The sequence below is a fragment of the Asparagus officinalis genome, chromosome 1 (genome assembly GCF_001876935.1).
Source record: "Asparagus officinalis chromosome 1, Aspof.V1, whole genome shotgun sequence".
NCBI classification, from domain to species: domain Eukaryota; kingdom Viridiplantae; phylum Streptophyta; class Magnoliopsida; order Asparagales; family Asparagaceae; genus Asparagus; species Asparagus officinalis.
Genome location: NC_033794.1, coordinates 121,017,688 through 121,033,169, shown reverse-complemented (window position 1 = coordinate 121,033,169; position 15,482 = coordinate 121,017,688). Strand labels below are relative to the sequence as shown.

Below are 15,482 nucleotides of genomic sequence, written 5' to 3'. Positions count from 1 at the left end.
AGAGAGAGAGAGAGAGAGAGAGAGAGAGAGAGAGAGAGAGAGAGAGAGAGAGAGAGAGAGAGTGCTTGAATTAGAGAGTATTGAGTTTGTACCACTAAAGAAATAATAACAATATATTTTTTAGTGTCAACCACTCCTCTCAACTCAACATATTTGCTCTCAAGTTTGCATGAAACTCGTACAAGTTCGCAACAGAGGCCTATTTGAAAGGGTGGTATACTTCTTTTGTTCACTAGGATCTGGCAATATTTAGTTGAGATAATGCGAATATCCAATAGCACCTACTGTATACTTGAAGTATTTGATCGTGCGATAATTCAATATGCGATAATTCAATATGACAATATCTCTTATGGGTTTTACCCAATGGAATGGTCTCGAATTTCCTTTGACTAATTAACTTGAGACCTAGAAGGGATTAAAGTGGGGCCATGTATGGAAGGGCAAAATGAGTGGGGAAGAGCCCCGTTGTAAGTTGTTGGGTTTAAAAGTTAATCATTGGGGTATTTTGGGCGTACAAGTCATTTTGAAAGTTGTTGGGTTTAAAAATATATGAGGGTAAAAGTTTGGATGTACGGGCCAAAAGGAGAGTTGCCAAAGGAGAGTTTTTTTTTTAAAAAGACCATTTTAAAAAAATAATTAGCAAAAACGGTCATTTTGCTAAGTAATTAGTAAAATCAACCTTTTTTTTGCCCAGCTCATCAAAACTGATCAAGAAGAGGTTGATTTTGCAAAATGTGGTCTTGAAAACATACGGGACTACTAGTTCCATGTGTTTAGCGTTCGCTAATTAGCCATAAATACAATACAGAAAACATACGGGACTGGTAGTCTCGTGTGTTAATGGCGTTCTCAACGATCAAATTCATGAAGCTCCCCTTTCGCAGGTCCTTCAACCCTCTCTACTCCCGCTTCCGCTGCTGCCTCCTCTCCTCCTCATCCTCCCCCTCCCCTCCTCCACTGGCATCGTTAACCAAAATCCTAATCCTAGAACTTCTCATTGCTCGAAACCCCCATCCACCCCCTAGTTCAGTCCCCCACCCCTCTTCACTAGCTTAGGAGAAGCCTAAGCCCTCAACCTCCATCAAGCGCATCGTCCACAGGCCACGAACCCTAGAGTTAGGGCTCGAGGAAGAAGAGGAATTGAACCAGCTAAATCCTTTGAATGGAGAAGAGAGATTGGGGGCATTGTTGGAACGGAGCTGGAATTGGTTGGATCAATCGCCGGCGTTGGTTCCGTTGCTGTGGGAAAGGAAAGAGGGGTTTTATCACGCCCCGCTTTCTAAAATACCCGGGATTCGGAACGTGAACGAGCCCGCGATGTATTAAATTAAGGAGAATAAATAAAAATAAACATTTCTCCTTAACCTAATACGCTAAGCGTCAAGAAATAAATGCAAAGGTACAGGTCCACGATCACACATAGTAAGAATATAATGAACAACTCAGAAAGAAAAACAAATATATCATAAATAGAATATATCATCCGAGACACAGAGTTTGGGTCAAACATGCCCTTATTACAAAACAGTCCAAATAAGTACTAAAGAAATATAAAAATACATCATTCAACAGGAATAGAAAGGAAGTACTACAAAAAATAAACTAAGGACCATCAAATAACTAAGGAAATAGCTAAGCTTTAACTCGTTCTTCTGCTCCGTCTGTAAGACACTCCCACTAAGAATCCTCTGGCTCCTGTACGATTCCGAACTGAGGTTGTCTGTCTCCTAAATCTGACGTACACCAGAGAAAATAGGTGTACATCAGCGTTCATGGCACACGACAAGATCCCGCATGGGAGAAATGAAACGGTCGAATGACCAAGGTAAAAACAATAATAATAAATAGAAGCATGCAGCTGGAATACTAAAAAAAACTAGATGAAATCCACCAATAGTATATAATAATCAAAGAATCCAAAAATCAATCGGGTGATGAGGTCATGCAGCTAGCAATCAGAATAATCATCCAAGTAACAAGGTCATACAACTAGATGAAGATAGTATAATAAGACCACAGAGAGTGATGAAGATAGTATTAAAGGGAAATTAGGAGGGAGAGCTTCCATTTAGCTTCTCTTGCACAGGTGAATTTGTGAAGGATAAGGTAGGAGATGATGATGCACTTATAGTGTATATACATAAGACTCATTTCAACTGTTCCTCCAACAGAAACTGAAGTCCTGGAGTATTCTCTTCACTGATGCAAGCTGCTAGAAATGATTGGCAATGTTTATCTTGGGACCTAGTACAGGAAGAAAGGCTGAAAAGACAATGCTACGGAAACTTCTCTTTCTTGGATTTCCTAGGTTGGCTGATTAAACAGATAAGAGCTCTTCTTGCAAATAGGCCCATTCGAGATTTATGCTTGCCTATGAAGTGAACCTTGTAAACAGATAAGAGCTCTTCTTGCAAATAGGCCCATTCGAGATTTATGCTTGCCTATGAAGTGAACCTTGGTTGTGGAATGATTCATTAGATTCAAATAGGCCCATTCGAGATTTATGCTTGCCTATGAAGTGAACCTTGGTTGTGGAATGATTCATTAGATTCATTCATTAGACCAATCCTGTTATTTGTTTGATAGTCATTTATTATCCTTAAAACCTTTTTATTTGCGTTTAGATCCTCTGATGCCCCTCCTGACACGGTTCCCTTATTTTTTATGTTTTTCGTCCAGATGCATAAGATTTGATATTCAGGTAGAAAGCATAGTTACTATTTGAATAAAGCATTGCACTTGGGCTGCAGAATTGTCTTAGTCCAATTTATTGTCTGTTGCATGTTTCTCATGGACATCTTCCCTTGTTATTGATGTCTATCTGCTATTTACTAGGATTATGTCAGACTCAGAATCATAAAAGCACTGTGCCATATTTATACAATTTACGAGACCTATGAAAGATTAGAGTATCACTTCGATATTTAAATCATCGTTCTATATAAGTTATATCCAGTTGCATGGTAGATGAGTCTTTTGCGCGTTGTGGTTATTTGGATCATGGTTACAGGACTTTGTGAGTTTTGTGGGACTTGGTTCTTTTTCTTGATCATGAATCCCTTATGGTTGGAGAGGTAGATTAAAAATAAAAAAAAACCACATGGAGGGCACTCTGTAGAATATCATATAGAGAGGAAGGAGAAGGCGATACGTGTGTTAATATCAATTTTAAAAATAAAAAAAAACCACATGGAGGGCACTCTGTAGAATATCATATAGAGAGGAAGGAGAAGGCGATACGTGTGTTAATATCAATTTTAAAAAAATAAAAAAACCACAAGAAGGGTTACAGGACTTTGTGAGTTTTGTGGGACTTGGTTCTTTTTCTTGATCATGAATCCCTTATGTGTTAATATCAAGTTTAAAAATAAAAAAAAACCACATGGAGGGCACTCTGTAGAATATCATATAGAGAGGAAGGAGAAGGCGATACGTGTGTTAATATCAATTTTAAAAATAAAAAAAAACCACATGGAGGGCACTCTGTAGAATATCATATAGAGAGGAAGGAGAAGGCGATACGTGTGTTAATATCAATTTTAAATTAGTGCAAACAGTATCAAACTTTTTTGGAGTATGGGATCTCGTGATTTTCACTTGTGCAGTAGAAATGAGAAACCTGTAATATGTCTACAATTGTTGGAAGATTCAGTAATGATTGTTATGCTGTGTCCAAAGTTGACACCATTCTATGGTTCTTTTATGCCTCTAGCATTAGAAAAACAAAATCTTGGAGTTATGCAATTAGTTTCAATGTTGTGTTCACATTTGCCTCACCTTATGAAGGGAAAATGTAAGCTGCATTTTCTTCCTCTTCTAAACTATGCTGCACTTCTGCAGAATATTCCCCTTGCATATCTAATCATCCATTGATGAAGAGAGGAGGATCGGTAAATATGCATCATATTTAATTTCTTTCTTGAGCTTTATGCACACATATTCTGTGGATAAAGCATGTTCATGGGCTTATGCAGTTGCTATTTTTATTTTCTTGTGTTATGATTCTGCATATCTGCTGCTTGTTTCTGAAAGCAGAATATTTCAATTTTCATGTTATGAAGATTACTTGCATGATATAAATTTGAAAATGATCAGCTAGAGAGCAAAATGGAATGCACTTCAACTAGGCAGGGATGGAATGAATTCATATGCATATTATTTGTCATTATAATTTTTGATAAAGTGGATCATACAGAAAAAAAAACTAGATATGGGCATCAAGTGCTGTTTGCTGACAGTGGCTAATCACTGAGGCAGAGGCTAATATCACAACACAGGTATCGACGATATCTGACACCTTGTTAGAAGAGATCCAGGATCTTGCATGACATCTCTCTCTCCATAAGTATATTTCAGAATGTCCCAATATTTGCAATTTTGAATTTCTGCTCATGTGACAGTTCCTTCTAATGAAAATTTTTGCTATACTTCTGCAATCTAAACATCATGATGCCTTTGGAGACCTTGTGACCTCCTAGTCTTAGATTCAAATGTAAACAAGTAGACCTTGTGATCGTGTTCATAAATTTAGGTATACGACGATGAGAATCTGGTTTTGCATTTTCTGCATTTATTAGTACCAAAAGGGGGAAACTTAAAATAAAGAGAAATGAGTATTAACTCCCAAGCAATCAGCTTCACATCTGTGTGTTACCGATATTTATTGGTACAAGTAAAGTAAGGACCTAACCAAAAACCACATAAAATCTTCTGTTTAAAATCTATAGTCGACGTAGGGTAACATGAGCTCCATGTTGTGGCTGGAGAGTTATCACAGTATATGGGGCATGCGAATAAGAAGGTGAGAGCTCAAAGGAGAAGTGCTGTAGAATAATAGCTAGAGCCATCTTTGCTTCAATCATGGCGAAACTCTGTCCTAAACATATCCTCGGTCCCCATCCGAAGGGATAGAATGCATTTTGACCCCCTTTAGTTGCCTTTGATATCCCTTCTGAAAACCTCTCGGGGTTAAATTCCTCTGCATCGTCACCCCATAATTCTCGATCATGGTGTATGAGTAATATAGGAAGACCAAAATCTACACCAGCAGGGAAGCAAAACTCTCCTAGCTTTGTTTCCTTGTAAGCATGGCGTACTAGAAAAGTAATAGGTGGGTATAGTCTTAAAACTTCATGAAGTATCATGGTTACCTACATTCAAATTCAGAAAAAACGCAGTAAGTCAATTTAATGTTGGTTGGAGTGCAAAAAACCATACCTTCAACTCTCATATCCTCAAAATTTTTATGCAGCGGAATGAACTTAAGAACGAAAGGATGATAATTGAAAGCTATGGTTTTACCCTCTAACACGCGTTGCTGAAACTTGGGCTATTTTACAGCAGCAATATCTTTTCTAATTCTTCTTTACCTGACTAGATGGATTTGAACCTGGGCTTTTTGAAGTTCTGGGTATAGAGGAAGGGAATATTTAAGCTTAGTACGTATGTGTACTCACAATTTTAAGCTCGTTTATGGATTCCATATTCGGTGTATTCTTCCCGCAGGTTTTCTGAACTTCTTCGCGAGCTCTCTGCTGCCAGACGGGATGCAACGACAAAAGAATCATTGTCCAGGTGAGCAACGTCGATGTTGTCTCTTGACCTGCAAAATAGAACAACTTGCATTCTTCAATCACATCTTCAATCTTGATTTCATACTTTTTATCGTCACCACTTGTGGACTGCAGGAGTAATCCTAGTAAATCTCCACTTTCTGATCCTTCAGTTTCAATGTATTTTAGCTTCTTATCTATCATCTCTCTTAAGATAGTCCTGATTTCTCTGTATATCCACATCCTTCTTCTGTTCTTTGCTGTTGGGATGAATCTGTAGCAATCCAATACATGAAATTCTTACTAATTAATAAAAGCTCCTAATTGTTTGATAGCAATGCAGATACGGAGCTCACCTGTATCCTGGAATATAAGGTACACGGGCAGCTTCAATGGCCAGTTCAGCTTGTTCCTTTTGTAGTTCGAAAATCCTCTTCCCTTCTTCGAAGCTACTTCCGAAGGCAGTTCGTGAAATGACATCCCCCGTGAGATTTTGGAACTCAGGGCTTACATCAACTTCACAGGACCCTTGAGTGCCAACTAACCCGTCCCATATCTTTATCAAATCTTTGCAGCTAGTTGCAAAAGCTGGCACCATCCTCTGCAAAGGAAAAATAATGGTAAACTGACCGAGATATCAGTCCACAGACACGAGGCGTGCATTTTGAATCGTGCAAACCTTCAGTTTCTCCAGATGGAAGGCTGGCGTAATTGTTTTCCTCCTCTTAGCCCATTCCTCGCCTTCGAGGCTCGCCACCCCCTGGGCCAGGATACTTATCAGAGGATTAAGCGGGGGTTTTCTGATCTGATTGGTTTTTTCTGAAAAGACCTCTTTCACCATCTCCGAATCCCATATCAGTACCCTGGGAACCTTTCCTGCCCATATGGTGCACATCTTGCCTGCAAAAGTTTTCATGTTTCAGATGCTGCTGCTTTTCTCATGTATACCCGCACTAGCGGAGATCGAATGTGCCAATGTACACTACTGGAAAGGTGATCATTATCCACAGATTTTACCCAGACACATAAATTATGAAGAATTGCCAAGACATTCATTATAAGGAATAATTTCCTAGGCACGGCATGCATACGATACCAAAGGGGGTGATCTCATCCTAATCAGGGTAAATTTCACGGAACCACCCAAAATTTTGGGGTGCTCCGCACAGTACCCCCCTGAATTTTATTTTTCTCACTAAACACCCAGAAGTTTTCCCCCTATATCACCCGAAACTTCACAGTGTCTCAAACACCCAACAACTCTTTTAACTTTTTCCCAGAAAAGACTCGCGCCCTTGGAGGACTTGATGTTTATGTTCCCATCCTGTTCTTTCCTTGTTTTCGCTAGAGCCCGTCTTCTCTTACTTTTAGAGGCTCTCTTGGAAAGATTAAAAGTTTTTTGAGGTTATTTGAGACTCTTCGAAGTTTATGGGGTCTGGCGGAAAAGTTTTAAGAGTGTTAAGTGTCAAAGTTTTTGGAGGCTGTTATAAAATTTACCCTAATAATTATTATCAACTGATTTCTAACTATATATCCTAGGATATAAGCTTGCTACTAAAAACCCCTTCAACCAGAAAGTAAAAGTAGGGAATAATACCCTCCCACTGTTTTTCACACTGTGCGCTGCAGGTATGTTTCTTAGTAGGATGGTGTATATCTAGTTTTTCAGTACACGTATAGCGAGCATATATAGGTACGCACGCATACCGTATTTTTGCACCATCTGATGCGTGAATGGTACGACTCTTGGTACGATTCGATGATCGAGTTCGTCCATGGGATGTGACCATGCTTCTCTGATTCCTCGTTTCTCCTCTTTCATGTCCCCATAGAGAACCCTGTAAGGATTGCCTTTGATGCCTTGTTGCCGTAGGAGTTTCTCGAGCTTCTTGGGCTTCCACCATAGAGAGTAGCAGGCTCTGAATGTGAGGTACAAGAAGAGCGCAGAGAGCAAAGAAAATACTACTGAAGGTAGAGGAAGGGGAGTTCCCATTTTGCTTCGCCTGCACCAATGGTGAAGGATATGGTGCGAGGCTAGGCTGTGCTGGATCAATTTATAGCTTTGAAGCTAAACATATGAGTAGTTTTCAACTTGCTGTCCAATATTGTAAAATGAAGTCTTGGACCGTTTCTTGACTTTTGTGGCACGAGACCGCTAAGAAACGGTGGGCTATTTTTAGGACAAATTTTAGAAACAATCTTATTTGGACTTTTATTTACAAAGAACGACTCATTTCAAACTTATTTTTAAAATATGACATTGGCGCTAAAACCATGTCGGTTTTTGAAAAAATTTTCTCGAAACTTCACGGGAGTTGAACTCCTGTGAAGTTTAGCACATTTTTAAACTTCACGGGAGTTCAACTCCCGTGAAGTTTAATTTCTTCAAAAAACTTCACGGGAGTTGAACTCCCGGGAAGTTTTATTGGCTGAACAAACTTCACGGGAGTTCAACTCCCGTGAAGTCTGTAAAACTCCACGGGAGTTCAACTCCCGTGGAGTTACAGACGAATTTTCCAGAGGATCGATCTCTGGAAAATTTAGCTTGTAACTCCACGGGAGTTGAACTCCCGTGGAGTTTTGGCCACGCCTATATAAGGCGCGAACCCGTGACCCACAGCCTCACACCGATAAGTCCCCTTCCCAAACCAAAACACTAACCCTTTCTCTCTCGTAATTCTTTGTTCATATGATGGGAAGATTAACTATCTCGAAAATAATATGCCCGTTTATGAAGGAGGTGCGACCAGACTGTTGTTTATAACAAAATTGTGTGCTTTTGATGAATTGGTTAATGAATTACACAAACTTATATTAACCAATTCACGTGAGTGTCACCTTAATGTTATTTGCAATTATCTTGTTGTGGGGAACAGAACAAGCGGCATTCAAATATCAAGTGACTATGATATGAGTCTCATTGGAATGTTACATGATGAGAAGCGTTCGGTCGAATTGTTCATTGAAAAACATCAGAGAAATTTGGGAAACCATAATTTTACCCAAATTTTAGGAAACCATCAATTTTAGGAAACCATAATTTCAGGAAACCATAATTTTACCCAAATTTTAGGAAACCATAATTTTAGGAAACCATAATTTTAGGAAACCATAATTTTACCCAAATTTTAGGAAACACCATAATTTTAGGAAACCATAATTTTACCCAAATTTTAGGAAATCATAATTTTAGGAAACCATAATTTTAGAAAACCATAATTTTACCCAAATTCATATATCGATGTCATACATATGTAGTAACACTAACTTTTATATTGTTGATAATTTCTCCTCTAAATTCACAAAATTATTTAATTTTTCTTCACAAAATTAATAAACAATTCACAAATAATTTCTAAAATCTAATTTTTTTTACATGTAATCACCATGAAATAGTGAGAATATACAAGAAATTAGTAGAAATTTTTTTAGAAGATTTTACCTTCAATTTGTCGATGCCCTAATTTCCAGTGAACTCCGAAGACAACAGCGGCGAGAGCGATAAACTCTGGTGGGATGGGGACTAGCGGCGTTGGGGACGAGAGAGAGAGGGTTAGGGTTTTGGTTTGGGAAGGGGAGTTATCGGTTGAGGCTATGGGTCACGGGTCTGCGCCTTATATAAGCGTGGCCCAAACTCCACGGGAGTTCAACTCTTGTGGATTTACATGCTAAATTTTTCAGAGATCGATCCTCTGGAAAATCCGCCTGTAACTCCACGGGAGTTGAACTCCCGTGGAGTTTTACAGACTGAACTCCTGTGAAGTTTGTTCAGCCAACAAAACTTCACGGGAGTTCAACTCCCGTGAAGTTTTTTGAAGAAATTAAACTTCACAGGAGTTGAACTCCCGTGAAGTTAAAAAATCTGCTAAACTTCACGGGAGTTCAACTCTCGTGAAGTTTCGAATTTTTTTTTTAAAAACCGACCTGGTTTCAGTGCCAGGGCTGAAACCATGTAGGTTTTTGAAAGTAAGTTTGAAATGGGTCGTTTTTTGCAAATAAAAATCCAAATATGACTGTTTCAAAAATTTGTCCGCAATTTTTATCTTGGGGACCATGTAGAGGAAGGGGGACTGAGAAGACTATGCCATGGAAGCTTCCCTTCCTTGGACTTCCTTGGCGGTGGCTGATAATAGATTAGAGCTCTTTGCAAATAAGCCCATTTGAGGCTTATATTTGCGTATGAATAGAGACTTGAAGAGTTGTCTGTAGATTGTTCTTATGCCAGTTACAGTTAAAGATCTGTCCCCCTTTACTATGAGGAGCACGTACTCGGTGGCGGAGCCAGAATTTATTATAGTGGTTTCACGATGTATAAGGATGAAGTTACAAATTTTTCTCTCATATTCAATATAATTAGATGTAAAAGATATATTTAACTATGTACAATTACAACAGACCTCTACGTATATTTGACTATGTACAATTACAATTGATCCTTACGTCTCTTTATATTTTGAAAAAAATGCATTATAGTCTCATTTAAAATACCACTAAATACATTCTTTCCGATATAAGTTATTAAGTTGTTTTTCATCCACTAATCTCCCATTCAAGTGCATATATTAATCTGAAGAGAATGTCGGTGGATCTCACCTGAGAACGGAGGCGAACAACGGCGTGGACCTCGCTTGCGGGTCTGGAGGAGATCGCCTAAAGCGGGCGCTGGAGCAGAGCTCGCCTGTAGGCGAGGGCGAGCTTGCCTGACGGGCTTGAATCGAGGGAGCATGGAGCTCGGGGCGTGGAGGCGAGATCAAACTCGCCTGATGAACGAGAGCTCGCCTGCGGGCGAGGAAGTTCAGAATGCTCTCTTAATGAGGACTTGCGTGAATGGGAGCCAGCTGGAACCAGCTGTGCCATGCCCTAGGGTTTCCCTATAAAAGGGAAACCCTGTTCTCCAGATCTCCCAGGAGCGAAGCCTTTATTTCTCAGAGGAGTTCCTGTGGCAGCGGCTGAACTTCTCAAGGGTTTTGAGAAGTTAATTTTTGGTTAAGAAAATTTAGCTGAGCGGTGTTTTAAGAAGAGAAATTGAGCGGTTATTTTAGATTAAAATCACACGCGATATTTTGAGAGATCTCAACTTTGGGATCTTCTCTATTTCAAGCTTTGTAATTTCTTGTGGTTAAATAAGAAATTATTTGTGTAGCTCCCGTGGACTTAGGCAAGTTTTTCGAACCACGTAAATCTGTTGTCTCGTCTCATTTACTTACTGTTTTATCTGTGTATTCGTTATTCCTTGTGATTGGTTGGTTTTGAGTTTAGCTTAAACTCAAGCTTGGGTTGTTTTCTCTCGGGATTATTTAGCTTCCGCGGCAGTGTGGGCGTCTCACGACCTCCAACAATTGGTATCAGAGTCCTTTTATTCAGATTGGAGGTGGTAAAATTTCTGATCTGAGGTAGTGTTTGCTTACTGTGTGGTGAACACAAGGTATTTGTTAGAATTCCTAAGAGAAGCGGATTTATTAATATAAGTGGAGAATGGCGTCTACAAGTAAAACAGTTAAAGTGAGAAAGTATGAGATTGAGAAATTCAATGGGAAAAATGATTTTTCCTATTAGATGATGCAGATGAAAAGTTCATTAATTTTGCAGAAATTGCACAAAACTTTGGCTGTAAAAGAGAAGAAGCACAAGGATATGTCTGATTAGGATTGGGAGGAGCTGGATCAGGAAGCACGGGCGTCGATTATCCTTTATCTTGAAAGGGATGTAGCTTTCTTGGTAGGTGGAGAGGAAATGGTTGCGGGCGTATGGTTAAAGTTAGAGAGCACCTTCATAACGAAGAGTCTAACTAACCAGATCTATTTAAAATTCAAATTGTTTACTTGCAAGATGGAGGGGGGCTCATCAATCCGAGAATACATTAACAAGTTCGATAGGATAATATCGGATTTGAAGGACATCGATGTGACCGTAGAAGATGAGGATCAAGCTCTTCTACTACTTCTAAATCTGTCGAAACCCTATGAGAACCTGGTGCAAACACCAATGCTTGTGGGAGAAAATTTGACGATGGATAAGACAAGAACGACGCTTCTAGTGGATGATCTTAAGAAAATTACAACTAGTAATATGACCACTAGTGGTAACAAGGATGAAGCACAAAGATTGTTTGTAAGGGGAAGGGGGCAATGAGCGAGGAAAAGGCAATGGGGAAAAGTCTAGATCGAAATCGAGACCTCTTGCGGGAAGACCGTGTTTCAAATGTGCTGAGCTTGGCATTTCAAGGTTGATTGTCCTAACAAGAGAGTAGGTGGGAAAAAGAACAACAATAAAATCGATAGGAGAGAAGGCAAGGAAGAGGCGAGTTATGTCTCGGAGAAAGAGAGTGATAAAGAATGCTACATTGTTACGGGTGGTGAAGATATCTTCGGTAAGTGGATTCTTGATTCGGGTTGCTCTTACCACATGTGCCCAAATAGAAAGTGGTTTACTACTTATAGAAGCATTAATGGTGGAACCGTATTGATGGAGAATAACCATGCTTGTAAAACGGTGGGGCTCGGTGATATAAAAATCAAGATGCATGATGGAGTGGTCATAACCCTAACGGAAGTGAGGCACGTTCTCGACTTGTGGAAAAATCTTATCTCAGTTGGTGCTTTGGACTCCGGTGGTTGTAAGATTGTAATAGAGAATGAAGTAATGAAGGTTGTTCGGGTTCCCTAGTAGTGATAAAGGGAGTTCGTCACGGTAACCTATATACTCTCTCGGGTACGACGGTGACGGGAGATGCAGCCGTTGGAACCAAAAGAAGTGGTAGAGACCCATGTGAGCACACACGGTTATAGCATAGGCGGCTTGGGCACATGTCAGAGAAGAGTCTAGTTCTGCTTGGTAAGGAGGGTTTGTTGAAGAATATGAAAAAACCTTGCATGGGCTTTTATAAGGATTGTGTGTACGGAAAGGCACATAGGGTTCAGTTTCTGAGAAGCAATCATAAGAGAAGAGGTATACTAGATTATGTACACACGGATGTTTGGGGTCTGGCTCAGACAACTTCTAAGGGAGATTCTAGGTATTTTGTCTCGTTCATAGATGATCATTCAAGGTATACTTGGATTTATTTTCTTAAGCATAAGAATGAGGTATCCGAGACATTCAAGAAGTGGAAAGCAATGGTTGCGAACAGGATGGGCAAGAAATTGAAGACACTGAGATCTGATAACGGTACAGAGTATACAGACGATGCTTTCAAGGAGTTCTATGATCAGGAGGATATTGCTCAACACTAGACAGTCAGCTCTACACCACAGCAGAATGGGGTCGTGGAGAGGCTGAACCGAACATTATGAAAGAAAGCAATGAGTATGCGATCTTATGCTGAATTGGGCAAAGAATGGTGGGCAGAAGCGGTGGCTACAACTTGTTATATAGTGAACCGTTCTCCACATTCTACACTAGATGGTGATACACCCTATAAGGTGTAGTCAGGGGAGCATGAAAATTATGAGAGGCTCAGAATTTTTGGATGTACCGCCTATTATCACGTCAACGAGGGAAAGCTTGATGCGGCTCAGAATTTTTGGATGTACCGCCTATTATCACGTCAACGAGGGAAAGCTTGATGCGAGGGCCAAGAAGGCAATATTCTTAGGGTATGCCCGCCTATTATCACGTCAACGAGGGAAAGCTTGATGCGAGGGCCAAGAAGGCAATATTCTTAGGGTATGCAAAGGGCATAAAAGGCTATCGTCTTTGGTGTACAGAAGATTCCAAGTTCGTGATCAGCAGAGGTGTTACCTTTGATGAGAAATCCATGATTGCAAGGGCACCCAAGAACGATGGTGTTGGGATTGTTGGGACTTCAAAGTCTCAGGTGATTGAAATAGAACCTAAAAACCAACCAGGTTCTAGTCATGCTCAAGAGGAGGGTCATGAAGATGATGGGCTTGAACAAGAGGAGGCTCAGCAAGAAAATGTACATGTATTACAACAACAACAGTTCAAAGATAGTTTGGCTTCCACTAGGCCAAGGCGAGCATAAAAGCAGGTTCAGAAGCTAGGGTCAGATCAGCCTCTGAAGCACTATGGGCAGGTAAATTTGATTGAGTACGCACTCTCGGTGGAGGATGATGAGCCGGTTACCTTCAAAGAAGCTATTCGGGACAGGGATAGTGAGAGTTGGTTGGCTGCGATGGAGGAAGAGATGGAATCTCTCCGGAAGAACCAAACATGGGAGGTAGTCCCATTGCTCGTAGGAAAGAAAGCTATAGATTGTAAGTGGCTGTATAAAAGAAAGGAAGATCCTTTCGAGCTTGGTGGTACAAGGTACAAGGCCAGGCTAGTGGCTAAGGGGTTTGCACAAAGAGAGGGTGTGGATTACAATAAGATCTTTTCTTTGGTGATGAAACACACTTCTATTCGAGTGCTATTAAGTATTGTTACTCATGGTGATCTTAAGCTGGAACAACTCGATGTCAAAACGGCCTTCTTGCACGGAGACTTGGAGGAGGAAATCTATATGTATTAGCCTGAGAGTTACAAGGTTGAGGATAAGGAGAATCATGTATGTCGCTTGAGAAAATCACTTTTATGGATTGAAACAATCTCCTCGGTAGTGGTACAAACAATTTGACTCCTTTATGCTAAATCATGGGTTATCCAGAAGCGAGTATGACTGTTGCGTCTATATTCGGAAGCTTCGTGGAGGTGATTATATTTATCTCCTTTTGTATGTGGATGACATGCTTATTGCTTCAAAGAGCAGGGTGGAGATAGATAGAATGAAATCTCAACTTGGTAAAGAGTTCGAGATAAAGAACATGGACGCTGCTAAGAAAATACTGGGTACGGAGATTAGAAGAGAGCGGTCGAATCAGAAATTGTTCTTGAGTCAGAAGGGCTACATAGAGCGGGTGATCGTAAGATTCGGGATGCAAAGTGCAAAGTCGGTGAAGACTCCATTAGCTCCACACTTCAGGCTTTTAGGAAAACAATCTCCTATTACAGCAGAAGAGAAGGCGCACATGGAGCGCGTTCCTTATGCTAGTACAGTTGGCAGCTTAATGTACGCAATGGTATGTACATGTCCAGATATTTTACAGGCGGTCGGTGTCATCAGTAGATTCATGGCGAATCCGGGAAAGACGCATTGGGAAGCGGTGAAGTGGGTCCTGATGTACTTGAAGGGTACCGTTGATACGGGTCTGTGTTTTGGTAGAGATACATGTCAGATTGATGTGTTTGTGGACTCAGATTATACGAGCGATCTAGACAGACGACGATCCACTACTGGTTATGTATTCAGAATACATGGTGCTCTAGTTAGTTGGTGATCGATGCTACAGGCTACAGTGACACTTTCTACTACAGAGGCTAAGTATATGGCCATGGCAGAGGGAGTGAAGGAAGCATTGTGGTTGTGTGGTCTGTTAGAAAATCTGGGGATTGAACAGGATTGGTGAACTTGTGGTGCGATAGTCAGAGTGCAACTCATTTGGTTAAGAATCAAGTTCATCATGCTCGTACCAAGCATATTGATGTCAGGTATCATTTTGTGCGGGATGTCATAGAGGAATGTAATATTTCTCTCATGAAGGTGCACACGAATGAGAATCCAGCAGACATGTTGACCAAGTTGGTGACAGGTAGCAAGTTTCAACATTATCTGGACTTGCTTCATATCAGCCCGTGTTGATCTGTCCAAGAGGGAAAAAACAGAACTACGATTTGCTTGATCCCGGTCAAAGGGTACGTAGGCAACCATGGTAAAATAGTGCAGCTGGTTTGGCCTGGTTTGGCCTATTTAGCATTCGCGGTGTTCTTCTGGTGTTCGTCCAATATTTGAGGTTTATCAAATGATGTACGAGGTGGAGAATTGAAGAGAATGTCGGTGGATCTCACCTGAGAACGGAGGTGAACGGCGGCGTGGACCTTGCCTGCGGGTCTGGAGGAGATCGCCTAAAGCGGGTGTTGGAGCAGAGCTCG

The 15,482-nt window shown here is 40.5% G+C and overlaps 1 protein-coding gene and 1 long non-coding RNA gene across 2 annotated transcripts; one reads left to right on the top strand and one right to left on the bottom strand.

Annotated features, from left to right (window-relative positions):
* On the bottom strand, positions 4,598-6,608 carry LOC109829226 (cytochrome P450 CYP72A219-like). The gene is made up of 4 exons (XM_020396390.1): positions 6,235-6,608; positions 5,912-6,156; positions 5,460-5,829; positions 4,598-5,153 (listed from the first exon to the last, which is right to left on the bottom strand). The coding sequence occupies exons 1-4, from the start codon at positions 6,469-6,471 to the stop codon at positions 4,725-4,727; spliced, it is 1,281 nt and encodes a 426-aa protein (XP_020251979.1). The 5' UTR covers positions 6,472-6,608; the 3' UTR covers positions 4,598-4,724.
* On the top strand, positions 5,487-6,215 carry LOC109829229. Its single transcript, XR_002243993.1, has 3 exons — positions 5,487-5,577; positions 5,899-6,040; positions 6,131-6,215. It is a non-coding gene; the product is annotated as an uncharacterized LOC109829229 (long non-coding RNA).